At 46.9% G+C, this 27,599-nt stretch overlaps 1 protein-coding gene across 2 annotated transcripts in view; it reads left to right on the forward strand.

Annotated features, from left to right (window-relative positions):
- Nucleotides 1–27,599, forward strand: part of KCTD3 (potassium channel tetramerization domain containing 3) — a 70,246-nt gene that overhangs the window by 31,402 nt on the left and 11,245 nt on the right. The window contains exons 7-10 of one of the 2 annotated variants that reach the window (XM_044290807.1): nt 6,522–6,659; nt 9,947–10,037; nt 10,173–10,205; nt 18,480–18,670. In XM_044290807.1, coding sequence (XP_044146742.1) covers nt 6,522–6,659; nt 9,947–10,037; nt 10,173–10,205; nt 18,480–18,670 — 453 coding nt within the window. The remainder of the gene's footprint in view (nt 1–6,521; nt 6,660–9,946; nt 10,038–10,172; nt 10,206–18,479; nt 18,671–27,599) is intronic. The other variant, XM_044290809.1, reaches the window with a different exon arrangement.

A 27,599-nucleotide genomic window follows, 5' to 3' on the forward strand; every position in this document is an offset into this window, starting at 1 on the left:
CCTCTCCTACCCAGAGTTCTGCGGAAGATCAGGATGGAGGGTATTCCGACTATCCTAGTCACCCTGGGGATTGGCCGTCACACGTGGTATGCCGACCTCGTTCTCCTTCTAGGAGAGTCCGGTCTTCCATTGGTATTTCAGGTCTATTTAGACCGCTATTCTATGCAAAAGAGGTTTTTCGGCGGATGTCATCCGCAAGCCTGCATCGCCTAGGATCTATTTAGGACCTGGAGGTCCCTCCTGGGTTTGTGTGGAAGCTGAAATGTCCGCCACTTATTTATTTTTTTCTCCACGATTCTGTCCTTTCTACAATCGGGGTTGGATCTTGGTCTTTCCTTAGTTCTTGAAGGGTCAGGTGTCGGCGCTTCTATTCTTTCCAGCGCCCTCTGGCCCCCCTGGGGCCGGTAACGACCTTTCTTCAGGGAGTGTCACATACGGTTCCTCCGTACTGTCTTCCTTTACCGTCTTGGGACCTGAATTTAGTCCTCTCAACGCTCCAGGTTTTTTTTGGAGCCCTGGCGGGAGATTCTCTCCTACTCCTGTCCTGGAAGGTAGTTTTTCTGGTCGCTATCACTTCCATCAGACGGTGTCTGAGTTGGCAGCGCTCTCTGCGGAGAACCCTTCCTGGTTATTCATAGGGACAAGGTGGTTCGCCGGCCTGTCCCTTCCTTTCTTCCTAAGGTGGTCTCTGACTTCCATTTTAACAAGAAACGTGTCCTTCCCTCACTGTGCCCATCTCCTTCACACCCTAAGGGAAAGGCGTTACACCATTTGGACGTTGTCAGAGCTCTAAAGCTCTATTTAGCAGCCTCCGGTTCCTTCCACCGTACGGATCCCCTTTTTGTCATTCCGGAGGGTCCTCGAAAGGGGTGGGCGGCCTCCAAGGAGGCAATTGCACGATAGTTTCGGTCTGCAAGTGCTGAACCATACTGCACCCGGAGCAGGGTTCCGCCCTTAGGTGTCACGGCTCGCTCCACTAGAGCGGTGGGCGCTTCTTGGGCTCGGAGGAATCGCGCTTCGGCTGCACAGTTGTGTAAGGTGACTACCGGTCCCCCTTACACACATTCACAAAATTTTACCAGGTGCATACGTAAGCATCGGCGGACGCTGCCCTGGGCCGCATGGTTGGCTTGCTTCTCCTACTGCGTGTACACGAACTGAAGCTCTATCTCCAGGCTGGAGGGGGTATAGCTGCCACGGGAGGAGCTAACAGCTTTTACTAGTGTTAACGCCTCCTAGAGGACATAGCTATACCCACGGTTTCTGTGTCCCCCAATGAAGAGCGAGAAAGAGATTTTACTGGTAAGTTATACAAAAATCTCCTTTTTTTGCACAGTTTTAATTTTTTTTCAACGGCATTCAAGTGAGGGGTGGATCACGTAATATTTTCATAAAGCCGGTCGGTACGGACATGGCAATACCCAATATGTCTGGTTTTCTTTTTTTTTCTATTTTAAAATTCTGTGTGTTTTATTTGGGGAAATTAAATGTTTTATTTATTTTTTGTTGTCTCTGGGACTTGACCTTCTCTGGGACTTCAACTTCTGGGGGCTGATTCCCTCTGCAATGCATTACAATACATCCTTTTATGCTGACATCCTGCCTCTGAGACCTAGCCTAAGGGCTGGATCTCACTATTGGACTTGAACCTGTGATTGTTTGATCACTTGTACTATACACTGCAATAGTTATGCATTGCAGCACATAGTGATTTTACCATTATCCTATGACACCCTTCCTCTATCGAAATGCTCAGATGCCATGGTCGCTTGTGACTGAGTCATCTCAGGGGTTAAATGAGTTAGGCCTCATTCACACGTCCATGGTATGGCTGTGATGGCAGGATCCATGTTTTTTCGGTGGTTCCTTGATTTTTAGTCCGTGTGTCATCCGTGTTTCACATACATCGGTAGGCTGAAAATGAATTTCTGTCTTCTAGCGACGATCCATGAAAACCACTTACCAAGCACGGATGGCATCCTTGTTGAGTCTATGGTTTTCGTGAGGGATCTGTAATCAAAAGATACATTGGGACCCGCTTCCGTGATGTCACTGCAGGCCCACGGTCTGTGGTAAACTGATTTGTGAATGCACACATTAAAGTCAATGGATACGTGAGTGGTCAGTGGAGACCATGGACATCATGTGTATCTGAATCACCGACGTGTGAAATAGGCCTGATCTGTGTACGGACACACATTTATTGACAAGGAGAACGGTAACATATTTAGGATACATTCACACGACAACAATGGCCATTAAGGGTCCATTCACACGTCCGTGGTGTATTGCGCAATACACCCTGTCGGCACCCCCATAGAAATGCCTATTACGGACAAGAATAGGACATGCTCTATTTTTTTACGGAGCTGGATCGGGGCCGCTCTCCGGAAATGCCGATGCACAGAGCACATAGTGTGCTCTCTCCGCATCCATACAGTCCCCATAGAGAATTAAAGGGTCCAACCCCGTTCCATCACAATTGCAGAAGGGCGCGGACAACACTTGCAGACGTGTGAATGGAGCCTAAAATGGATAAACTGTCGGTTGCATGTACGAAAAGAAAACCAACTCGTCGTGGAAACAAGTGATAGAAAAGTAATAAAACAGGACGGATTTATTTTTTATCTAAATTGAGGGTTTTGTCAGGAAATTGTCATTCAACGAAAACAGAACAATAACCAAAACATCCCGAGTTTGAGACAAAAGTCGCAATTTTCCACTGAAAATATGCTTCAAAAGTCGCAAATATGTTTTAAAAGTCACTCACTAGTTCGGTCTGGCAGGGTTGGCTGAAATGACACATTTCGGTTTTAAAAAGTCGCATTTTAGTGCTAGTGGTGTTAAAATGTCGCAAATCAAGAGAAATCAATGGATAATCAAGTTTATATTTAAAATTGGCGTGCGCCTTTTGATATTTGTAGTGAAACAAATCACCACTTTTGATTTGTGAGGTAAGTATTTTTTGGGCACAAACACATACAATGTGGGACATTTATCAATAAAGGCATGATTTGCACCAAAAAAATACTAACATTACAAATTGAAAGTGGTGATTTGTTTCACCTCATATATCACAAGGTGCACTCTACTTTTAAAATGTGACTTTTTTAAAATATAAACTTGATTATTCGCCTATTTCTCTCGATATTTTAATGTCCATAGCACTAAAATGTGACTTTTTTTTTTTTAAACTGAAATGCGCCATTTCGGTCAACCCTCCCTGACCGCACATATTTGCAACAGTTCCGCTGGCAAATTGCGACTTTTGTCTCAGACCGGGGACTGTTTTTTTTTGTTTTTGTTGAATGTTAGTTTTCTGACAGAACCCTGTTGTTTGGCTCATTTCTATTAGATGAAAATCAGTGCGTCCTGTTTTAGTACTTTCCTATCACTTGTTCCCACGACGAGTTGATATATTCTTTTCATAAATGCGCCTTTTTGACAAAAAGTCACATCTTTCTGCCATAAATGCGACTTTTTACAAGAAACACCACATAAGCTGGCTTAAAGGGAACCTGTCATCAACTTCAACTTCATGCTGCCCAGACTAACAGCAGAATAAAGTAGAGGCAGGTGAGTTGATTTCAGCGGTCTGTCATTTATAAGTTAAAAGTAAGTGGTTGCTGAGAACCAACATCACAATCATTTCAGACTGGGCCTGGAAAAGAGTCAAATCTACATAAGAGTCCTGGTTATTCATGAATTCCTGCTCTCCTGCCCACCTGCTGATGACTGACAGTCTTCTATCTAGTTTTCTCCCTTTCTGTCTAGGAGAGAACTGCCAATCATCAGCAGATGGGTGAGAGAGCAGGAGATTATGTATAACCAGGACACTTCTCAGGTAGATTTGACTCTTTTAAAGGCCTGGGCTGCAATGATTATGATGCTGGTTCTCCGCAACCACTTACTTTTAGCTCATGAGTGACACCGCGCTGAAATCAGCATTTCTGTCACTCATTTATGCTGCAGTCAGTGAGGTCAGCATAAAGTTGATGACGGGTTCCCTTTAATTGGAGCCATTTTTGTCGATAACAGGATGATAAATGAGGTCAATGTGATAGCCCACTTATAACTCGTTTCTGGTGTGATGCATTCTTTATGGTTAAAATCCTGGAGAAAACAGTTGATATATTTGGCGCCAATCATAACACCTTTCTTTTTGGTGCATTTTACGCCATAATTCTGGGGCAACATGCTTAGTAAGCTTCCCCCAATATCTAAGATTCTGATCCAACCAATCAACATGGCCATTCTCTGGTAAAATAGTCTTGTCTGTATAGTAGCTCCTCTGTGGTACTACATGTCCTGTACCGCCCCCTGTCTGTGCCAGGATGAGCTGCTCCTTTTGGCGTCCAATTGAAGTCTGGTACCTTATGTGCGATACAGGACCCTGAAGAAGCTCCTGTCCTCATCATAGAAAGCGATTTACAGCTCCCAGTATATATGTATGGACTCGCTTTATCCGTCTTATTATCTCCTTATTATTCTTAAATGGGTTGTCCGAGTTATGAAAAAAAAATATTGAGCACTGTAAATCTGATGGGCAGCAATATATAACTAAGCTAAGCAAGTTTTAGGCAAAAATTATTTTTTACTAATTTCCATGGTTCTCTTCTGGCCCTTTGTTTACCTGCAATAACAATCTCTGCTCTTGCTCTGCAAAGGCAGTTAATACAAGTGCTGCCCTGAGTGACATGTCTGCCTGCTGGAATACTCAGCAGCATGTTGTATGTGTAGGACTAAAAGTCCCAGCTGTACAATGACACTGCTGATACACACAGGATCTTCCCCCTACCCGTTCTTGTGCAGAACTCCTCTAGTCTGTGAGCTCCTGTGCCCAGCATTTGTCTCCTCACTGCCTGCAGCTACTCAGTAAAGCCTTCAGCCCTGAGTCTGTGCTGCTGAAGGGGTTAAAGTTTTTCCTGAAGAATCCAGGGAGAGAGCAGCAGGCAGTGCAGGGGGCGTGGCCAGCACAGTTATAGCAGTGCAGGGGGCATGGCCAGCACAGTGACCTCTCGTGTACAGACACATCTCTGCTCTCTGTGCACGAAACATCATCGGAGCAGGGAGGGAAGCTCATATCACAGGTCACATGACCCTCAGTGAAATCTGAGAAAGGGGCCACTGTAGAGGAAGTAAGTGAATTGTAGACTACTTACATGTGGTTAGTTAGAAACGTACAAAGAACAAAAAAATACTTTTTTTTTCTTTTTTGATACGCAATTTGCGGACCGCAAAACACATACGGTCATGTGCATGTAGCCTTATACAGCACCCGTAAAGTGTACGAGATTAGAGAATTCTCATGTAGGTTTAGCTGTTTTTCTTAGGGGCGGAAATCGACCTGCTGTGCGGATCTTGAAACCTGCAGCGTGTCAAATTTTGTTTTTCTTGTGCGGATTTCACCCTTTTCAATGTAAGGCTGAGATCTGCGAAAAATCTGCATCAAATCCGTAGCTCAGCTCCCATACTTATATAGATGACCCGTCCTGATGACATCAGTATATGTAGCCCGAACAGCCCATTTATGCCTTAGATGACCCTGCAATTTTTGAAGCTTGTTTTTTGTGGAAAAAGTTGCACTATTTAATATACGTAGCATACAATATAGTGGGGAGTGTTTTTTTTTTTTACGGCGATCTGTACTTTTTAGTGACACCATTTTAAAGTGCGTGTGACTTTGATCACTATTTATAAAATTTCTTTGGGGAGCTGAAGTGACAAAAAATGGCAATGTGGCCATTTTGAATATTTTTTTCCGTTACGGCATTCGCAATATGGGATAAATAGTCATATTTTAATGGTACGGACGTTTTCGGATGCAGCGATGCCTATTATCTTTATTTTTTTTGTTAATTATTATTTAGTTTTTGGGGAAAGGGGGGTGATTTAAACGTTTTATATAGTTTTACATTTTTTTTCTTTTACTTTTTAGGTGACTAGAACTGTCAGTCATTACATTGCCAGTTGTGTTCTGTAATGAGTATTTATCCGTCACAGAACACACCATTCACTATATTCCAATACAGTGCTGCCACCTGCTGGCCTTTATTGGTATTTACCAATGACGGGTGTCAGTGCCTGCTTGAGACTCCGAGTCACCTCTGGGATAGTACAGCTTCCCCGGTCTTAGCTGGACGCGTAACAGGCATATTGACTGCGGCATATGAGTGGTTAAATGTGTGCATTCAGCCTTATAGCTGATTGCATACAATCGCCTCGGGCCTTTTCTGTTTGAAACGGCAGAAACGCGGTGGCTATGCGTGTGCGGGCGCCATCTTTAAAGTGCAAAGGGGTTAATAGAGCATATTTTGGCACACAGTCATCTCCAAAATCCACAGCCCTTGGGTTTCCGGAACCCTGTTCACCTGTATAGAATATTCTGCAGATTTCAGCATTTTATTTCCATCACAGAAATAAGTTGCATACAGAGGGAGAATACAGTCAGGCTAAAGTCCATAGTGTGAACACAGCCTCATGGTAAGAGCGATGTTATATTTGTGCTTTTATGTTTCTAGCTATTCCCAGCAGGAAGTTGACCTGCGAAGCTTCTTCCTCAGCTGAGAATAAGGTGATTCCGAGACCATGCGAGGTATCTGTCCAAGGGAGCGCCGCACAGCCCACCCTCTCCGGTGTAGAAGGGGTGGTGAAACTAGGTAAGGTATTTGTTGAAGCCTCTTCCATACTGTCTGTTTCATATTGGCGTTAGTGGTTTCGGCAGGGGAACAGCCTGCTGGACCCGTAACTACCGTGCGCTGCCGAAAGTCCATCTGGCCCTATTCACTATAATGGGGACTGTCAGACGCGTGAGGAGCTATTTATAATACCAGAGTTGGTTGGCGGGGTGTCGGACCCACATCAGTCGAATAATAATGGCCTATCCTGAGGGTAGGCCATCAATGGTAAAGGAGTGGACTCTCACCTCAGCAAACGGCATTTATCATGGAGAGAAAGTTAATACAAGCCACTTACTAATGTATTTTTATTACCCATATTTCCTCCTTTGCTACAGTAGCTTGATCCATTTTCCCATCACATTATACCCTGCTCGTTTCCATGGTTACGGCCACCCTGCAATCCAGCAGCGGTGGCCGTGCTTGCACACTATAGGAATAAAAGTGCCTGCCTCTCTTGTGGCCAGGACCGTGGGAGCGCACATAGGCCGGGGCTTTTTCATATAGGGTGCAAATATAACCACCGCTGCTGGATTACAGGGTGGTCTGTAACCATAGAAACGAGCAGTGTATAATGTGATGGAAAAATGAATCTAGCCAGCAAAGGAGGCAATTTGGACAATCGCAATACATTAGTAAGGGCCGTGTATTCACCTTCTCTACCTGGTAAATACCAGTTGCTGAAGTGAGAAAACCCCTTTAAGGGTACTTGAACTTCCATGGTGACATATGAAAGTTTTCGATAAGTGGGGGTCAGAGTGCTGAGCCCCCTGCCGAGTGCTAAAACGAGAAGATGGAGGCGCTGACATGGAGCACTGGCTCTACATGGAGATAGGCTTTCTATTGAGCCCATGTTCAGCAGTGAGGAGAGACAGTGCTGTATTATGTGAGCGCTTCTTTCTTCTCATTTTAGCGATCAGTGAGGGTCTCAGCACTTGAACCCCCCCCCATTGTGACATGTCAAGTACAGGTACACGTTAAGGTATTAATAATGCAGCAATGTGATGGTTATGTATGGTATATTTCTTAATTTGTGCCCATGCTTACAAACTTTAAATAAAGCTGTAAAGGGGTTGTCTCACCACACACATTGCTGGCCTATTGGCACGATATGCCACCAATGTCAGATGGGTGGAGGTCTCTACAACGGAGCCCCCAAAGTGAACGAGAGCGCGCCGTGCATGCGCCACCCTCCATTTACTTAGACGGAAATAGCCAAGTGCTGAAGTGAATGGAGAGCACGCTGCGCGTTCTCTGTGCACTCTCGTTCACTTTGGGGGCTCTGTTCTAGAGATAGGTGTTGGTCTCGCCTCTGGGACATGCACCTATCTGACATTGGTGGCATGTCCTAGTGATATGCCACCAATGTGTGAGACAACCTCTTCAATAAAAAAATAAAATAATACAAGTCATGTTGGGCCTGGCCTTTACAATGATACTGACTTGCAATGGGATGTGGCGATTCTGCATCGGTCGCTATCCTGAGTAACAGTATTGCCTCGCCACTGTGCCGTAATGGTGTGAACACAAAACAACTGCAAATAGTCCTTAGCTGGGGGTGAGGCGGCATCACGTCATAGTTTTCAGCCTCTGATTTACTATTGATGATTTTGGGTTAAAACCTTGCAGCAATGGCCAACAATATTTAAAGGGATATTCCCTTCACAGGTAGTGTTGAGCGAACTTGTGTTTTAAGTTCGGCGTCTAAAGTTCGGGTTATCAAAGAATCGCGTTATGGATTCCGCTACCACGGACCATAATGGAATTTAGAATCCATAACGTGATTCTTCAATAACTCGTACTTTAGACGCCGAACTTAAAACACAAGTTCTCTCAACACTAATCACAGGTCATGCCATATTGGCCCCATCTCTAGTATCGGCACCTGCCTCTTGAACAGGGGTCCCCAACCTACTGCCTACCTGGTGAGGCGGCCACTGACTGCTGCATCCAGATGGAGATAGGAGCGTGCACATGTGCTGCTCCCTGCATCTACTACTACGGCAGCATGCTCTGTCGGAGTGAACGGAGACAGCTGTGCGCACTCCATGGCCACATTTTCATTCACAGCAGGGGTTCTGTTCTGGAGACTGGTGCAGATTTTTAGTTTTTGTTTAAATAAAAAAAATAAAAGTTGCACTTGTAGTGAAGAGCGAGAATAAAATATATCCAACTTCCTCGCCTTCCTTTCCCCTCACTAGGTGTCTGCTCAGAATCCAAATGTCAGTGCTTTCCCGGAGATGTTTCTGGTACTTTGTTAACCTCTAACCACTTCCTCCTGTCGTTTACATTGACTCGAAATGCGTGGTGCACGTGCCAGTTCTCCTCCCCATTCCGATCATTTGATTTACCCCCGAGAAGCGATCATAGCACTGACTGTGACGTCTCTCTGCCCCTGCTGGGTGTTTAAACAGAACATATGTACAGCCGGAGCCAATGAAGCATTTGTATACATAGCGCAGGCCTCCAGTGATGTCGCCTCCGTCGTCAGTCGTTTTACTTCCAGGAGAGACATCACTGCGCACTCCATGAGGCTGCTCCCCGCCGCCGACAAACCCTTCAAATCTGCACATTGCACTTGTGACTTGTAATAATTCTTTCTAGCAAAACTCGGGCACCGCTGGCAGCGAACAAGGGGAGGGGGGGGGTGGAGGCCCCCATCGTCATCCTAATGAAGATATCCCGTTGCCCGTGACATTTGAGCTCCGCAGCGACAGATTTCGGCTCTTTTTATTCCGTTTAAGAGCAGAGGATAAATGCAGGATGCCGTGTTTGCAAGAGCCGCACTTGTAGACATTGGCGTGCTTGAGCAAAACTCTGCTTATTAAGTATGGCTGGCAGTTTCTACTTAAGAGACTTATGATTTAGTGAGAGTGTCACTTCCAATAGCCCCATTTCAGCAGAGGATGGTCTCATGAGTTCAGATTTGAGAAGCAGTGATGGATCAGTGATGGTGATGCAATTACGGGACTTGCCAGCCGCGTACCTGACCTGTAGATAAATGGAGGCAGCGTGCACGCTCCCTCTCGCTCCCCACCCCGCTCGCTCTGTGCCAAGGTTGCATTCATTCCACTGCGTCCAACCAATCTCATTTGGGAATCCTATTTCTTTCTCTGTCCTGGGCTTTCAAAATGGCAACGGCACAAAAGAAGCTAGAACTTAAAATTATAAATGTAAATTGCAGGTGATTAAGAGGCTGCAAATAATCTCGGACTCGGTCATTTTTCAGTGGCATTAATATTGTATACATATTCGCTTGGCTTTTGTAGGATTCCCAGTGGATCCCCGGAAAGTACTAATAGTAGAGGGCCATCACAACTGGATTGTCGCTGCCTACGCTCATTTTGTGGTGTGTTACAGGTATGAATTATTCATCATTTTCTTTCCTTTATTTATTATTTTTTTCTCTTCTCGTCATCCCCCTGATTGTTTTTTTTTTTTTCCGGGAATGCTCTGAGCTCCAGGTGGCGGGAGCCATTTCTCTTCTGAAATTAGCTGGTATGACTGCGATCACCATGAACATAAAACGTGAGCAGGATCATCTGTTCAAGCGCTTCACTTTTTATATTAGATTGTAAAGAAGTCATTACTTTAAAATCTGTCTGTGGTGAGATAGAGGTATATGTACTTGTCCGGTTAATAACGTCGTTCCCCACAGACGGGGAACAATCCGGCAGAATGATGAGCCGCCACGCCAGGAAGTTTCTGCTGCTTTATGATATTACCGACCAGGAAAAGTTACCTGCTGTGGAATAGTTTCCCAGTAGTTTCACTGATGGCGTGTTAACCCTTACCCGCACCCTGATGTAATGTAGTGCACTGCTGGGATATGAGAACACGACATTCCCGGCAGTTAACCCTCCCAGTGCTGCAAGTCTGACCCATCTGTAGGGCTAGCGTCGCTAGGGAGGCAGGCTGGAATTCATATATATTAAAGGGAACCTGTCACCAGGATTTTGTGTATAGAGCTGAGAACATGGGTTGCTAGATGGCCGCTAGCACATCTGCAATACCCAGTCCCCATAGCTCTGTGTGCTTTTGTTGTGTAAAAATAAACTATTTGATACATATGCAAATTAAGCTGAGATGAGTCCTGTCCCTGACTCATCTCACGAACAGGACACATCTCGGGTTAATTTGCATATGTATCAAATCGTTTTTTTTTTTACACAATAAAAGCACACAGAGCTATGGGGACTATGTGCTAGTGGCCATCTAGCAAACCATGTCCTCAGCTCTATACATCAAATACCGGTGACAGGTTCCCTTTAAAGGGATTCTGTCACCAGGTTTTACCCCTGTCAGCTAAAAATATGCTGATGTTCAGGGAGTCTTCACGATTCCTAATGTGGGCTTATAAATGTCATCTGTAGGCTTATTTAGCTAAAAAACAGCTTTTACTAACCTGTCAGTCAAACAAATAAGGTGCCCAAGGGGATGTTAATGGATGCAAGGTGCCGGCCGCACCCGCCGCTGTTCGTGTCCAGCGCTGCCTTTCCGGACTTCTGCACCGCCTCCTAATTCTCTGTGCCGCCTCTCGCTCTCCCTCCCTCCCCCTTCCTTCTGCTGTAAGATCTCGCGCTTGCGCACAGGGCTCTGCCTGATGCGCCCGTGCGGACTTCTCCATTTGGCTTCTTACAACGAAGTGCGCATGCGCCGGCACTTTACTCAACCCCTCTATGCGCGAGATCTTACAGCAGGAGGAGGGAGGGAGAGCGAGAGGCGGCACAGAGTATTAGGAGGCGGCGCAGAAGTCTGGAAAGGCGGCGCTGGGTATGAACGGCGGCGGGTGCGGCCGGCACCTTGCATCCATTAACATCCCCTTGGGCACCTTATTTGTTTGACTGACAGGTTAGTAAAAGCTGTTTTTTAGCTAAATAAGCCTACAGATGACATTTATAAGCCCACATTAGGAATCGTGAAGACGCCCTGAACATCAGCATATTTTTAGCTGACAGGGGTGAAACCTGGTGACAGAATCCCTTTAAGTAAATAATTGTCCCGCCTCTTCCAATGATTGGCTGGGTGGCGATCCCAACCAATTTGGGCTTTGTCAGGACGGAAGCAGGAAAGGGGTCGGCAAGCTGAATAGAAGATCTTTAAGGCTAAATGCACACGATCAGGATTGTGTGCAGATTTGCGTGTGGAAAATCTGAACCGTAGGTCTTGCACATTGTATTCTATGAGAATTTGAAATTCTCATGTACACAATGCCAATTTTTTTCCGCGCGGATTTTGACCTGTGGTGCAGATTTCAAAATCCACAGCATGTCAATTTATTTTTTTCCTGACCGGATTTTCTCCATTCACTTCAATGCGTAGAGTAAAATCCGCACCCTGAAAATACGCATCATATCCACACCTATTGATGCGGATTGTCCACACTGATTTCCCCTTAATGTTTTTAAACTATTTGATGGCCATGGGAGATTTTTTTCCCCTAAAATTACCCCTTTAACCTCTTAGTGACCAATAATACGCCTTTTTACTGATGTAAACAAAGGGGTTTTTAGCTAAACAGCTGGCTTTAATAAATCATTACATGTACTTAAAATGGTGCATTAACAACTATAACTTTTCCTGCAAAAAAGAAGACCTCATACAAGTACATGGATGAAAAAACAAAAAAGTTATAGCTCTTGGAATGCAAATTTTTTAAAAGAAAATGTGCATGGTCACGAAGGGGTTAAAGGGGTTGTCTCACCTCACACAATGGTGGCACATAGCTAAGATAGGTCACCAATGTAAGATAGGTGCAGGTCCCGGAGGCAGCGCCACCCTCCCTTCATCTATATGGGACATCTGGTAGTGCTCACTCACCTTTTTTCAGAACTCCCATAGATGTGAATGGAGGGCATGCCGTGCATGCACGGTTCGCTTTTGTTCACTTTGGGGGCTGCATTCTAGAAATAGCTGCGGGTCCACCCCTGGGACCTGTACAAATCCGATATTGGTGGCATATCCTAGCGAGATGCTACCAATTACCTCTCTAATACACCCCAAAGAATACTTGAGCTGATTTCTGCAGCTAGTCTCTGGCGTTTTCAGCGGCTGCAGCAGCCACGTGTTTTCAAAGTGACGTCACTGCAGCAGGGTAAATAGAGCCTGGCTCGGAGAACCAGAGCAGCATTTTGGGGTCTGCTAGGTAAGTACTTATCAATTCTTTATTGCAGGCTGATCTCCTGACACTAGACAACCCCTGTAAACACTAATGTGTATGCACCTCTAGTTCTAAAAGGTTCTGCCATGTCACAGTGTAATGTCCAGAAGGTTTGATCAGTGGGGGACCGGCTACTGAGATCCCCACCGATCACTGAAACAAAGGGGCACACGTGTTCAGCCGTGCCCTTTTAGCTGTGAATGGCTTGGCGCTCTCCATTGAGTAGGGATCAGCAACCTTCAGCACTCCAGCTGCTGTGAAACTACAACTCTCAGCATGCACATTTACTCAGCTGTTCTTGTAACTCCCACTGAAGTGAAAGGAGGATTCTGGGAGTTATAGTTTCAGAACAGCCGGAGGTTGCTGAACTCTGGCCTAGAGAATCACAGCCAAAGGGACACAGTGTTTCTGCCCCTTCAGTTCTGTTCGGCGGGGGCATCAGCAGTGGGACCCCCAGGGATCAAAACTTCCTCCCGGGTAAGGAGCGCTGTCCCTCCCCGGGTAAGGAGCGCTGTCCCTCCCCGGGTAAGGAGCGCTGTCCCTCCCCGGGTAAGGAGCGCTGTCCCTCCCCGGGTAAGGAGCGCTGTCCCTCCCCGGGTAAGGAGCGCTGTCCCTCCCCGGGTAAGGAGCGCTGTCCCTCCCCGGGTAAGGAGCGCTGTGAATTTGCAGCTACATCGCTTGTGTACCGGATACTCACATTCCCTTCTAGTATCCGCATGTGATTCTTAATATTTCTGCTTTGAATCGCGGCACAGTATGGACCAGGCCTAACATGAAGTGACCGGAGGGCCGGTTACAGAACAGAGGCTTGACATTGGTCTCAAGGACTTCATGGTGTCTCTGTTTTGGGCACTTTGGCAGTTTCATCCCTTAACAATGTTTGTATAAAGTTTTGCCCGCGGACGCGGTGAAGCCCTCGCCGCCCTTTCATTTAGTGTCATTACTGGCCAAAGCATTTAATAAGTCTGAAATTGGCCATTTTAGTGGCTCCCGCGCGCCGCTCGTATACCTAACTGTGATAGAGTGAACACAGCAAGGGGTTTATTGAAATTTGTCAAAAATCTTGCTCTAATGCTTTTCAAATGGATTACCTGTCTGTCCGCGCTCGCCGTTTCAAATTGTTTCAGTCACAGTCAGGCAGCCTCGTGGTGACTCCAAGAAAAATAGAAAACTCTGCACCTGACAAAACTTTTATTAATGGTAGCAGCAGCGTGGGGGCTAATGCAGCATCTCCATTTTTTTTCTCTTTCTCTCTCCCCAAGTGGTTGACAGAAGGAAAAAAATGGAGACGTCTTTGATTTGTGGAGATGTCTGGAGTAACAAAATCTAAAAAACGTATTGATTCAGGTGAAAAATTACAGAAGCCTAACTTATCCCAAACTTTATATGTTTGTGTCCGACCAAACTAGTTGCTGTAGCTGTCCTGTCCACCGTCACTACAGACAGGCCTTGTAAAACAGCTCTGTTTATATAGGGGGGTCCCAAGTGGGCTCTCGTGATGCACAAAAGATGCTTCAGGAGATGAAGGCAGTCTAAGGGCTCATGCACACGAACGTTGTTTGGTTCCGCATCCAAGCCGCTTTTTTTTTTTTATCTGCACCGGTTGCTTTGTTCCATGGCCCCGCAATAAAAATAGAACATGTCCTATTCTTGTCTGTTTTACGGACAAGAATGGGCATTTCTATTATGGGCAGCCCCTTCCGCAAATTGCTGAACCTACACGGACAGCAGCTGTGTTTTGCGGGACCGTAAAACACGGCGCGGTCGTGTGCATGAGCCCTAAGTCCTGTAGTAGGGTCCGTTTGCACAATGTATTCTCAGCAGTTTTATAAAAAGTCCTAAAGGGGATGTAGAATTTCCTATATTGATGACCTATCCTCAGGACAGGTTGTCAATATGAGATCACTGGGGGTCCAGCACCCCTGTCGATCAGCTTTTCAAAGAGACCCGGACGCTGGTGCGATCGCTGCATTCTCTTCACCGTTTGCCTGCTTTCCATCCCATTCAAGTGAGTGGAAGAGGAATGCCGCAATGTTGTCAGCGTGCAGGTAAGCCGTGAAGACAACACCGCGCTGACACGTGCACTGCAGTGTATTACAACATTCAGCCCCTGCTGATCCATTATGGGTGTCTTGGTTTTTGGCTGGACTGGCCGACCACCTAATGTGTGCGTTTAGTATCCCAACTCTTCCCGCAGTGGCACATGACGGGGAAAGGGTCAGGCTTGTTGGATCTCATATGCCAATCTTTGTTCTCATGAGAGATAAGTAGTGTTGAACGAACTTTTGTTTTAAGTTCGGCGTCTAAAGTTCGGGTTTGGGTTATCGAAGAATCGAGTTATGGATTCCGCTACCACGGACATGGTCCGTGGTAGCAGAATCCTTAACGCGATTTTTCGATAACCCGAACTTTAGACGCCGAACTTAAAGGGATTCTGTCACCTCCCCTAAGCCAAAAAACGATTTTAAAGCAGCCATGAAGCACAGCTTACCTGGATTAGGCTGTGCTCTTTTATCTTGAAATCCGTCCAGCAGTTACTGCAAAAAACGACTTTGATTGATAAGGAAATGTGTCCTGAAGGTGCCCAGAGGGCCGTTTTTTTCTTCTTAGAGAGCCCAGTACCGCCCCTCTTACAGTGCCCAGCCCGCCTTCCTTGTACTGTCTAACCTGCCACAGCCTCTCCTCCCTCTCCTCCCCCTCCCTCACGCCGAACGAACTCTCGCACAGGCGCAGTACCTACTGAGGGCTGCGCCTGTGCGATCAGCAGGAGACTGAGGGCGGCAGCTTCATCTTCGTCACTGGGCATGCGCCGAGCCCAGTGACGTCCGATGTTCGCTCTTTCCCTCAGTCAGCCTGGTAGGAAGCGCAGAGGATTGCCGATCGGCTAAATACAATACAGCTTTACTTAATATAATAATACCTAATTTGCCCCAACAAATACTTATTTCTTTCCTGAAGGGAGGGTGGGGAAAGAAATCGCTGGCCGTCTTCACTGTGGCAGGCAGACTGGAGAAAGCGCAGGGTGCAGCAGCGATCGGCAATCCTCTGCGCTTCCTACCAGGCTGACTGAGGGAAAGACGTCACTGGGCTCGGCGCATGCCCAGTGACGAAGATGAAGCTGCCACCCTCAGTCTCCTGATGATCGCACAGGCGCAGCCCTCAGTGGGTACTGCGCCTGTGCGAGACTTCGTTCGGCGTGAGGGAGGGGGAGGAGAGGGAGGGGAGGCTGTGGCAGGCTGGAGGCGGCGGTTAGAAAGTACAAGGAAGGCGGGCTGGGCACTGAAAGAGGGGCGGTACTGGGCTCACTAGGAAGAAAAAAACGCCCCTCTGGGCACCTTCAGGACACATTTCCTTATCAATCAAAGTCGTTTTTTGCAGTAACTGCTGGACGGATTTCAAGATAAAAGAGCACAGCCTAATCCAGGTAAGCTGTGCTTCATGGCTGCTTTAAAATCGTTTTTTGGCTTAGGGGAGGTGACAGAATCCCTTTAAAACAAAAGTTTGCTCAACACTAGAGATAAGCTGTCACCAGAAGTGTTTTAATCTTATATTATACCTGCAGAGAGGAAGCGTTCCTTCCCGGCAATCGCCGGCTCGCCAGCAAAGGAGACCACTGCTATTACATGCAGCGATCTCCTCCCCAGTATGGGGATGAGCAGTCGCTAATGCCATCGCTAGTCCCTATACTGACTAGTTGTTTGCCGGCAGCAGATCGTGACTACACGGCACAAAATGCTGCCGACAAATGAGAATGTTAAAAGGCGGGATTAGATCGGCGGCACATTTAGATGGCCAGATTATCGGGAGCGCACGTTCCCGATAATGTGGACAATTATTGGTTAGTCTAAATATATCTTAAGCCTGCTAAAAGAGTTCAATTACCCCATGAATTTGCTCAGTCATTTGGTAATCGGCAGCAGGATTACACTGCCAGATCATCTTTATGATCGTACGAATGCTTGTTAGCGATGATCTTAACAATTATCTGCAGGTTTAATATAAGCTTTAGTTGTGCATGCATGTGTATGGCGGTGGGGGGTTGGGGACAAAAAGCTGTTGGCTGACAAATATTGAAGGTGTGTGACCCCTTTTAGAGTTTGATTACATGGCAGTGCGCAGTTCATGTCAAATCCCCATGCTGTTGTTTTGCAGTGGGAATCTGTGTTGCTGTTCATATGGTTGCGGGTTTGCATTCCACATCCAGAAGTGACTTGATGCGGTTTCTGCAATGATTGCGGAAACCCTGCCGATTTTCTGATCAGGAATTGCGCGCTGCATTTTGCAGTACCAGCAAAGGGAATGAGTTTCTAGTATTTCTCATCTACATGCTGCAAAAAAAATCCGCCTGTGGTGCAGATTGCAGCGTGTCAATCTATGCTGCTGATTGTTATGGCGGATCTCCCCCTTTGCAGTGAAAAGAGGGTTCAAATGAGCAGCATTTCTGCAGCGAAACCTGCAACAGAGTTTTTTTGTGCTGCAGAAGGTCTGTAACATGTGAACATACCCTTAGAGCTACAACTCTATGGACTCGCCAGCTGTTTTGTGTACTAATCACTGTAGGACGTGTGGTTGATCTCCTCCACTATCCCTCCAAATGCTAGAGTGCATAAGACTTTTGTACAAGATTAGGCAAAGTTAATGGAAATTCGGGCTCACCCAACTGTATGAAAAAGGGTTCACTAGTACCCGAGAAAATACGTCTTTTAAAAGAAACCCCTCTGAAGCGCCGCTCCTTCCTCCGTCCCTGCAGCCTGTCATGTGCCGTTCTGGATCCACTCTCCTCTCTTCTGCAACATCACATACAGTCCTGGCCAAGAACTTTGGAGGTGAAGCAGCGCTTCCTCACCACATGCGCAGTATCATCCTACTACTACTGGTGCTGGAAGGTGAAGGGGGCAGTCTTTGTCAGGTGGCGGTCGCATTGGAATAGATGCCAAAGTTAGGCATGCCAATTTATTTTTTATTTGGTAACCCTGTAGGAAACAGCCCAAACTGGAAGTTTGGCTGGTAAACGTATGGACCAGAGGTGGTGATCTGTAGGTATACCAGGCAGTGTTTAGTTTCCCTACAGCGCCACCACAGGGGAAATAGAGCATTACAGAGTGTCGGTTCACCTCAGTGGATTGTCTGTGTAATGCAGGACAGGTCTTCCAGCAGGAGAGCGCTTTGTAACCCCTCTGCACCCTGGTCAGGAGATGAGGGTCCGGAGCAGAGGAGACCAGTAGTAGAGTGTGTCGAGTTAGGTTTTCTAAACTGGACAAACCCTTTAATACAGTTTAAAGTGTCGCTGAGCCTTTAAACTATTTTTGGTACATCATAGCGACATTTCAAAAGTTTTGATAGGTGAGGGTCTGATGGCTGGGAGTGGCTCTGGTCTCCATCTTTCCATCAAATGATGCATGGGTAGTCAGAAGCCCTACAATCCTCTGCATCCTCAATAGCAAAGCGGAGAACTTCCGGTGCATGCGCTTCACTAGCAGGCACTCTAAAGAAGCAGGGAGCAGCGCCTGCGCTGTTGTCCTGTCGGCACCAACAGTGTCTGCACCTGAAGTTCATCGCTTTGCTATGCAGTCGGGCTCTGTATGATCAGCTGTTTTCTCCTGTATAAAGTGTAACGACCCTCATTAATTTATCTTCTTCAGAATAAAGGAGTCCTCCGGCTGGCAGCAGGTTTTCTCAAGCCCCTATCTAGACTGGACTATTGAAAGGGTGGCTCTCAATGCAAAAGTTGTGGGAGGTCCCCACGGTGATAAAGATAAGATGGTGGCCGTCGCCTCGGAGAGCAGCATCATCCTTTGGAGCATACAGGATGGAAGCAGCGGAAATGAAATAGGTAAGGTTTTTTGCAGAATGTCTTTGGGGTGTGTTGAGTCCTCTTGCTGGAGCATAGGCTGTACGGTTCATATCTGTATCATAGCCATCATGTATGAACCTCATGAAAGACCTTGTGGGGAGGAAGCAGAGTCTAGATTAAGGAGGAAGCAGTAGAGATCCTTGGATTATATGGATTTATTGATGTAATTCTCAGCAACCTTTCTACAGATTACGTAAATGATTGATTTGTCTGTAATTTTGACTCTTTAAGACCACTGATTAGGGTTGAGCAAACACCTGGAAGTTGGGGTTCGCCTGGTTCGCCCGAACTTCGCCGCAAAGTTCTGGACCCGAACTTGACCCCGAATGTGGGCAACTCGGCGGTTGTTGCGCAGGCACTGCAGCATGTAGCTGCTCATGTGTGCCAGGCTGCCCAGAGACAACGACAAGCTGTCCTCTATGGGAGGTGTATCGTCTGTGTCCTCTCTGTCCCCCCAGCCATGCTTCATTGATGCCCATGAGCTGCTTTGGGCGCCACCTTGTTGTGAACACTGTTCCTCCTCTTCATCCTCCTCCTCATCCTGCAGAACTGTGCCCTGGCTGGACAGTTCTGTACCAGGCCTCTGTTGGTGCAGGAACCCACCCTCCGAGCCACTTGTAAATGACTGGCCTGATAACCATGGAAATGATCCCTCTTCCTCCTCCTCCTCTTGTGCCACATCCTCTTCCATCATCGCCTGAAGTGTTTTTTCAGGGAGACATAGAAGTGGGATAGCAATGCTGAGAACGGTGTCATTGGCAATGGCCATGTTGGTGGAGTACTCGAAACAGCGCAACACGGCACACACGTCCTGAATGGAGGCCCACTCGGTGGTGAAGTGGTGCTGTTCCGCAGAGCGACTCACCCGTGCGTGCGTGCTGCAGCTGAAACTCCACTATCGCCTGCTGCTGCTCCTCGCAATGTCTCTCCAGCATGTGCAAGGAGGAGTACCACCTTGTGGGCACGTCACATATGAGGCTGTGGGCGGGAAGGCCGAAGTTACGCTGCTGCGCAGAAATGCGAGAAGCAGTATGGTGAGAACGCTGAAAGCGCGCACAGGCAGCCCGCACTTTATGCAGCAGCTCTGACATATCGGGGTCATTTTTCAGGAACCTCCTGCACCACCAAATTCAGCACATGCGCCAGGCAAGGGATGTGCTTCAAACCGGCTAGGCCGGGTGCTGCTACGAGATTTCGCCCATTATCACACACCACCAGGCCGGACTTGAGGCTCACTGGCACCAACCACTCATCGGTCTGTTGTTCCATGCCCGTCCACAGCTCCTGCGCGGTGTGGGGTTTGTCCCCCAAACAGATAGTGTAAGAATTTAAAGGGGATGAAAAATCACTTTGGATCACCTGATATCTATCAAAACAAGCCTAGGAAGGCGATAATATGGAATATGTTAAGTCTAAAACGTGACTTTTAATACACATAAATAATACAAGGTATCCCTGAAAATATATACAATACACATTACATAAAGATTGTAGTAGGAAAGAAAAATAGTGCACGGCGGCACCTGTGATAATCCAATTGTCCTACCACAACCCAGAGGTTCCAGAACTCCACGATCCCAGGAAGGAAGCTCGGTAAAAAATAGATCTGATCCTCGTTTTTCTTACCACCAGGGGTGAGTAATGTGGTGCGTTCTGGAACCTCTGGGTTGTGGTAGGACAATTGGATTATCACAGGTGCCGCCGTGCACCATTTTTCTTTCCTACTACAATCTTTATGTAATGTGTATTGTATATATTTTCAGGGATACCTTATATTATTTATGTGTATTAAAAGTTACGTTTTAGACTTAACATATTCCATATGATCGCCTTCCTAGGCTTGTTTTCCCCAAACAGATAGGTTTCAAAACAGCCTGCTGTCGTTTACCCCTGGCTGTGCTGGAGTTTGTGGTGAAGGTGTTACGCTTACCGGATGAGGAAGCAGAGTAGGAAGAGGAGGCGGCAACAGGAGGCAAAGAGAAGCGCCCTGCAATCCTCGGTGGTGGAAGGACATGCACCAAACTGCTATCCACCTCAGTTACGGGGATATAATGTCCCTGCCTGTGCTTGCTGGTCCACGTATTGGTAGTTATGTGGACCTTGCCACAGATGGCGTTGCGCAGTGCACACCTTATTTTGTCCGCCACTTGGTTGTGCAGGGCAGTGATGGCTCGCCTGGAAAAGTAGTGGCGGCTGGGAACCACGTACTATGGGACAGCCACTGCCATAAGTTTTTTTTTAAAGTCTCTGTCTCCACCAGACGGAATGACAGCATTTCAAAGGCCAGGAATTTTGAAATGCTGGCATTCAGGGTTAGGGATCGCGGGTGGGTAGGGGGGGTACTTCTTCTGTCTCTCCAGTGTTTGGGAGATGGAGAGCTGAACGCTTCCGTGGGACATTGTGGAGATGCTTGGTGAATGTGACGGACGTGGTGGCATTGCTGCCACATCCTCTGTTTGCGTGGTGGCAGGTGCTACTGTCACTCCAGAGAGGAAGGGAGGAAGAGGCTGAGACTGCAGCAGCAGAGGGACTAGGAGGAGCCTGAGATCTTTTGTAGTTCTTGAGGTGTCTACTCCACTGCAGCTCGTGCTTTGCACTTAGATGCCTGGTCATGCAGGTGGTGCTCAGGTTTAGAACATTTATGCTTCGCTTCAGGCTCTGATTGCACAGCGTGCAAACCACTTGGGTCTTGTCGTCAGCACATTGTCTGAAGAACTGCCACGCCAGGGAACTCCTTGGAGCTGGCTTTGGTGTGCTCAGTCCCTTGGTGCAGTGGGCAGTAGCAGGCGTACTGGCTAGGGCAGTGTTTCCCAACCAGTGTGCCTCCAGCTGTTGCAAAACTACAACTCCCAGCATGCCTGGACAGCGTTTGGCTGTGCGGGCATGCTGGTAGTTGTAGTTTTGCAACAGCTGGAGGCACCCTTTTTGAGAAACACTGGGCTAGGGGACGGCCACTCTGCTTTTGCACACTGCTTCCTCTTCTGCTGTGTGGCTGGCGCTGTGTGATTCACCACCTTTTCCTCCGAACTGCACACTTCACTCGCATGACCTTGATTCCATGTGGGGTCGAGGGCCTAATCATCCTCCACATCATCTTCCACCCACTCTTTACCCCTGCCCTCCTTGCCGGTCTGCACACTGCAGAATGCCGCCGCAGTTGGCACCTGTGTTTCGTCATCATCACAGATGTGCTGCGGTGGTCTTCCATTGTCCTCATCCTGAAACATAAGTGATTCGGCATCGGTGGCAGGGCTAGGTGGATGGCCCACGGAAACCCTGCCAGCAGAGTCATCAAAAAGCATAAGACACTGCTGAATAACTTGGGGCTCAGACTGCTTGGCTGATTTGCAAGGGTATGAGGTGAAAGACAGATGCCCATGGGCTGTAGGTGCCAACTCTGCGCTTTTAGCAGGGGACCGGGTGGGAGACAATGTGAAGGAACTGGAGGCACTGTCAGCCCCCCCAATCTACTATCGCCTGTACTTGTTCTGGCCTCGCCATTCATACACTGGCATTCGGGCCTACAAAATAACACTGAACATTCTGTCACCTACGTGCACCTGAGGAAGGTGTTTCCTTTGGGCGTATAGCTGCCACAGATCGACCACATCCTCTCCCTGCAACAGGAGCTCCACCAGCACCACGACTGGGGCCACGTCCCACTGAACGAACAGACAGATTAACTATATTATTTTCCCTGTCACGTATGCAGTGCAGGTGTACTTCACGCAATAAATGGGTATATGACGTGCACCTAACTAACAGAGGGGTTAACTATTATATTTGTGTGTCAGGGGTACAAAGTACAATGTTGCATTGCACCCACAAAAAAAAAAAATCGCTGTAGGTCACCCACAGAATTAACAGCCAGATTTATGATTAGCTTTCTGTGTCAGGGGTGCAAAGATGGTGTATTGCACCCACAAAAGATCGCAGTAACACTCTCCCTCACTTCAGCTGCCTGCTTCCTGTCCCTGCACTACTCAGAGCTGATGGGCGGTGCTAAACGTGACTCCAGCTTATATAGAGGCTGGGTCACATGATGCACCGGCCAATCAGAGCCATGCCATTACTAGGCATGGCTGTGATAGCTTCTAAGGGCACACAGCTTAAAAGCTTGTTGATTGGCTGACCTGCAGCCTTTCAACAAGCTTTATAAAATGCCTGAACACCGAACTCGAACCTGAACTTTTCCGGCAAAGTTCGGGCCCGGGTACCAAAAATCGTAAAGTTCGGTACGGACCCAAACTTTACAGTTCTGGTTCGCTCAACACTACCACTGATCCCATTCATAGTCTTGAGTGGGCCTCTCTGCTCCGCATGTTCAGTGTGACAGATCCGCTCTACAGTTCTTTACTACAGATGATATTTGGACCAGTCATACATAATACTGAAGCCACTGAAGCTCTTATGGGGGGGGGGCTTTCTCCAGAAGAGTCTTTTGGACATGATTGTTCCCTTCTTGGACATTGAGAAATGAGAAACAGGGAGCAGGCCTGAGATCCCCAATTCTTACATTACATGACCAGCCATCCTTTAGAACAGCCACAGTGTAATACTACATTTCCCCCAAAAATTCCTGGCCAGCCTCCTTCTTGGCAAAATAAGGCTACTTTCACACTAGCGTTCGGGTGTCCGCTTGTGAGCTCCGTTTGAAGGGGCTCACAAGTGGCCCCGAACGCTTCCGTCCAGCCCTAATGCATTCTGAGTGGACGCGGATCCGCTCAGAATGCATCAGTCTGGCACCGTCTGTCCTCCGCTCCGCTCAGCAGGCGGACACCTGAACGCTGCTTGCAGCGTTCGGGTGTCCGCCTGGCCGTGCGGAGGCAAGCGGATCCGTCCAGACTGACAATGTAAGTCAATGGGGACGGATCCGTTTGAATATGACACAATATGGCTCAATTTTCAAACGGATCCGTCCCCCATTGACTTTCAATGTAAAGTCTGGACGGATCCGTCTGAGGCTACTTTCACACTTAGAAATTTTTTAACAATATAATGCAGACGGATCCGTTCTGAACGCAAGTGTGAAAGTAGCCTCAGTGGTTTGCAGGGCGCAGGACTTTTTGGTGAGACAACCCTTTTAAAGAGATTTTCCAAGACTGTAATACTGATGAGTTATCCTTAGGAAATCTCTTGACTAACAGGGTCTGACTCCTGACACACTCTATAGGAACAGACTTCTGTGCTCCGGTACAGGCACTGGAACAGTACGCATGAGTGGTGAATGTTAATGGTATTGTAGCTAGGGTTGTTTCGATACCACGCAAAAAAACTAAAACGCAAAAAAAAAGCTGCATTTTATAAAACGTCCGGCCCATAATCGAATAGTCCGATCCTATTTTTTGGGGGGACAAGGTGACTTAAAAAAAAATGCCGAATCGCGCAGTTTTTATTTTTTCTGTTACGGCGTTCATTGCATTGGACATTTTTAAAAAATTTTTTAATAGTTAGGCCTTTTCGGACGTGGCAATATGTAATATGTTTATTTATTGTTTATATATTTTAGATGTAAATTTGGGAAAAGGGGTGATTTAAACTTAATATGTTGGCGTTTTTTTTGTGTGTGTGTTTTTTTTTTTTTTACTTTTTATTTAATAACTTTTACCCCCCTTAGGGGCCAGAACCTGGGATCTTTTAAAACCTTGTCCTATTCACCCTAATAGATCTCTATTAGGGTGAATAGGACCTCACACTCTCCCTGCTGCCCTGTGCATAGTACACACAGCAGCAGGGAGATAACCATGGAGGGCTTCAGTAGCGTCCTGGCTGCCATGGTAACCGATCGGAGCCCCAGGATTACACTGCCGGGGCTCCGATCAGAAGCTGCCACTGCACCACCAATGAGGAGGAGGGGAGGGGACCCTGTGGCCACTGCCACCAATGATTTTAGTACTGGGGGTTGAAGGGAGGGGGCGCACTGCGCCACCAATGATTTTAATAGAGGAGGGGAGGGCGCACTGCACCACCAATGATAACATTTAATACAGAAGGCGGCAACTGAGGGGTTAACTGCAGCTGATCTCAGCTCCCCGCCAGCACCCGCCTCCTGGATTTGTATTAAACATTTACTTTCATTGGTGGCACAGTGCGCCCGCCCCTCTCTCCTCATTGGTGGCAGCAGCGGCACAGGGGGCAGGGAGAGACTGCTTCCTTCTCCCTTGTGCTGCTGAGGAGAACACGGAACGCGCTGAGAGCAGCGCGCTCCATGCTCTGTGATACTAGACTGCACATTGCACAATAGCGAAGCCTGGTATCAAAAAGAGGCAAATCCCGGTATCGAGGTCGATACCAGACAAAAGTATCGAAAATTTGATACCCGAAACAACCCTAATTGTAGCGCTGAAGTACTCCGTTCATGAACTGCGCTGTTCTGTAGCGCAACAGCCCATTCATACAGCTGATCACCGGGAGTGTCGGGAGTCAAACCCCCAGTCATATGATATTAAAGGGGGTTGTATGCCAAGCGTGTGCAAAGCAGTAATCAAAGCAAAAGGTGGCTACTTTGAAGAACCTAGAATATGACATATTTTCAGTTGTTTCACACTTTTTTGTTATGTATATAATTCCACATGTGTTAATTCATAGTTTTGATGCCTTCAGTGTGAATCTACAATTTTCATAGTCATGAAAATAAAGAAAACTCTTTGAATGGGAAGGTGTGTCCAAACTTTTGGTCTGTACTGTATATATGTATATATATATATATATATATATATATATATATATATATATATATATATTTCTGACCATCAGATTTACAGTGCTTTATTTTTTATTTATGACATTACTGACAACCGCTTTAATTTTTACTTTTAGAACTCCTATAGAAATGAATGCAGCACACGCTATGCTCTCCTTTACTTTTGGGGGACTGTTTTAGAGATGTGTGGGTCTCAGAGGTGGGACCCCTATGCCACCAATGCCACATATCCTAGCGATATGCTATCAAAGTCCTAGATAGAACAACTCCTTTAAAGACCCATCCTAAGGACAGACCATCAATCCTTTCAGTGAGTCGCACCAGTTACTGGCAGACGGTAGGATCCATCACTTTTCACAAGGCTTTGTTTAGCTTCATTTATTAGTATAATGAAAGCCGTGTCTACTCTGCATGGACAGTCCTATCTGCCCAGTACATATCCCATCCATGCAGGGATCTCCCACATCCATCTTGCAGCCAGGATCACATAAATCAAGGAGTGAAATGTATTGGTAAGTTGCAGCGTGAGACATAATTGTGTCTTTTACCCTCAAACACTGAGAATTCGTCTATTAAAAAGTCATCTAGTCGAGCCGAGTGTTGGTTCGCCCGCACGCACCTTGTAGACAGAGTGGTTACATTCCTAGCCGTCCCCAGAAGAGCCATGTTTACTAGAAGTCGTCGCGTTTCCAGACGTTATCCGTCTGCGCCGAGGCCTCAGAGAACAAATTAATTCACCCGAACTGGAGCAGGCAGCTGAGCCTCGCAGCGGGCAACACCACAATAACTAAAGTCCTTTCAATACCTAAAAGTACATAAAAAAGAAATTGATCATCTGCTTTAATATCAGGTCCATTTCTCAGCCACGTAAGAGGGAATAGAGTTCTTTGGAGCTGGCAGAACAATCAGAACCGCGGGCACAAGGGTGAAATGCCGGGAAATTGCTTGTATCCAGCGCAATTAGGTTTCCATTTTATTTAATAATGAAGTGCCTTTTTACTTGGATTTGATTGTGATGCTTGGAAATGATCGTCATGGGGGCCCAGAGGTGCTCGCCTCCACAACAAATGGATTCTTTTACAGACTATGAACAAACACTTCAGACCTCGGGAACGGCTTGGAAGGAAAATTACAAAGCCTGGCATCTCTGTGATAGAGCTGTCCCCCAGGCAGCCGGCCCTTCAATATTACTTACCGAAGACACCAGCAGCAGATTGCAGCTATAAGCAGTATTTTACGGAGAGGGCCCCTTAAGACAGGAGCATGTCATTGCTTATACCGTCCTCCTCCCGGCGGAGAGCAGTCACGATGGAAGAGACTAAGCAGGAGTGACACTTTAAATTCCTTCTGCCCATTCCCGCTGTCTCTCTTGATTTTCCTGAACCTTCAGCTTACTGGAGTAATCAATTCTCCTTGTTTTATCTGCTTTTTATTATTCTGATTATTATTATTTTTTTTATCGGTGCCTTCTGCAGCCTGTAACGCTTGTTAAGGAGGTTGTATTATCAGGGACAACGCCTTTCAAAATGTGTCCTGCGGATAAAGTGATCGTCCAGTTCCAGACAGACCTTAGCAAACTAGTAGTAGTATTACATGGCGGCCAAGCAGAAGAGTTTATCAGCAATGTGAAAGTTCAGGCCAAATAAGGCCTCCTTCACATTTCCGTGACATGGTGATCAGTGGTTCATCCATGAAGGATCAGTGTTTTGGTCTGGGTGTCCGTTTTTTTGCTCTCCATGTGTCATATGTCATCCGTATTCCACAGACACTGCTAGGCTAAAAATGACATCTCCTAGAAGTGATCCGTGAGAACCACAGACTAAACACGGACTCGTGGACCTATAGACTGTAATGTACGTGATGCACAAAATAGGGCATGCTTCCATGGCGCCAGCACAGATCCACGATCTGCATTAACCCACTAATGTGTGAAAACACGCATTAAAGACAGTGGCTACGTGTGCTGTCCGTGATTCACTGATGTGCGATAGAGGCCTAATGCTGGGAAATGGCTTGTATCCACCGCCGTTGCATATGCTGGGTCTTCATCGCCGTTGCATATGCTGGGTCTTCATCGCCGTTGCATATGCTGGGTCTTTAGTGTTTGTGTTCCCAGTGCAAGCGCCGCCATTGATGCGCATGTGGCGGTGCTCTGGGGTCCATGCTGGTACTGCCAACAGCATTGTATTAGAGCTGGTGAAGAAG

The sequence above is a fragment of the Bufo gargarizans genome, chromosome 4 (assembly GCF_014858855.1).
Source record: "Bufo gargarizans isolate SCDJY-AF-19 chromosome 4, ASM1485885v1, whole genome shotgun sequence".
Taxonomy (NCBI): domain Eukaryota; kingdom Metazoa; phylum Chordata; class Amphibia; order Anura; family Bufonidae; genus Bufo; species Bufo gargarizans.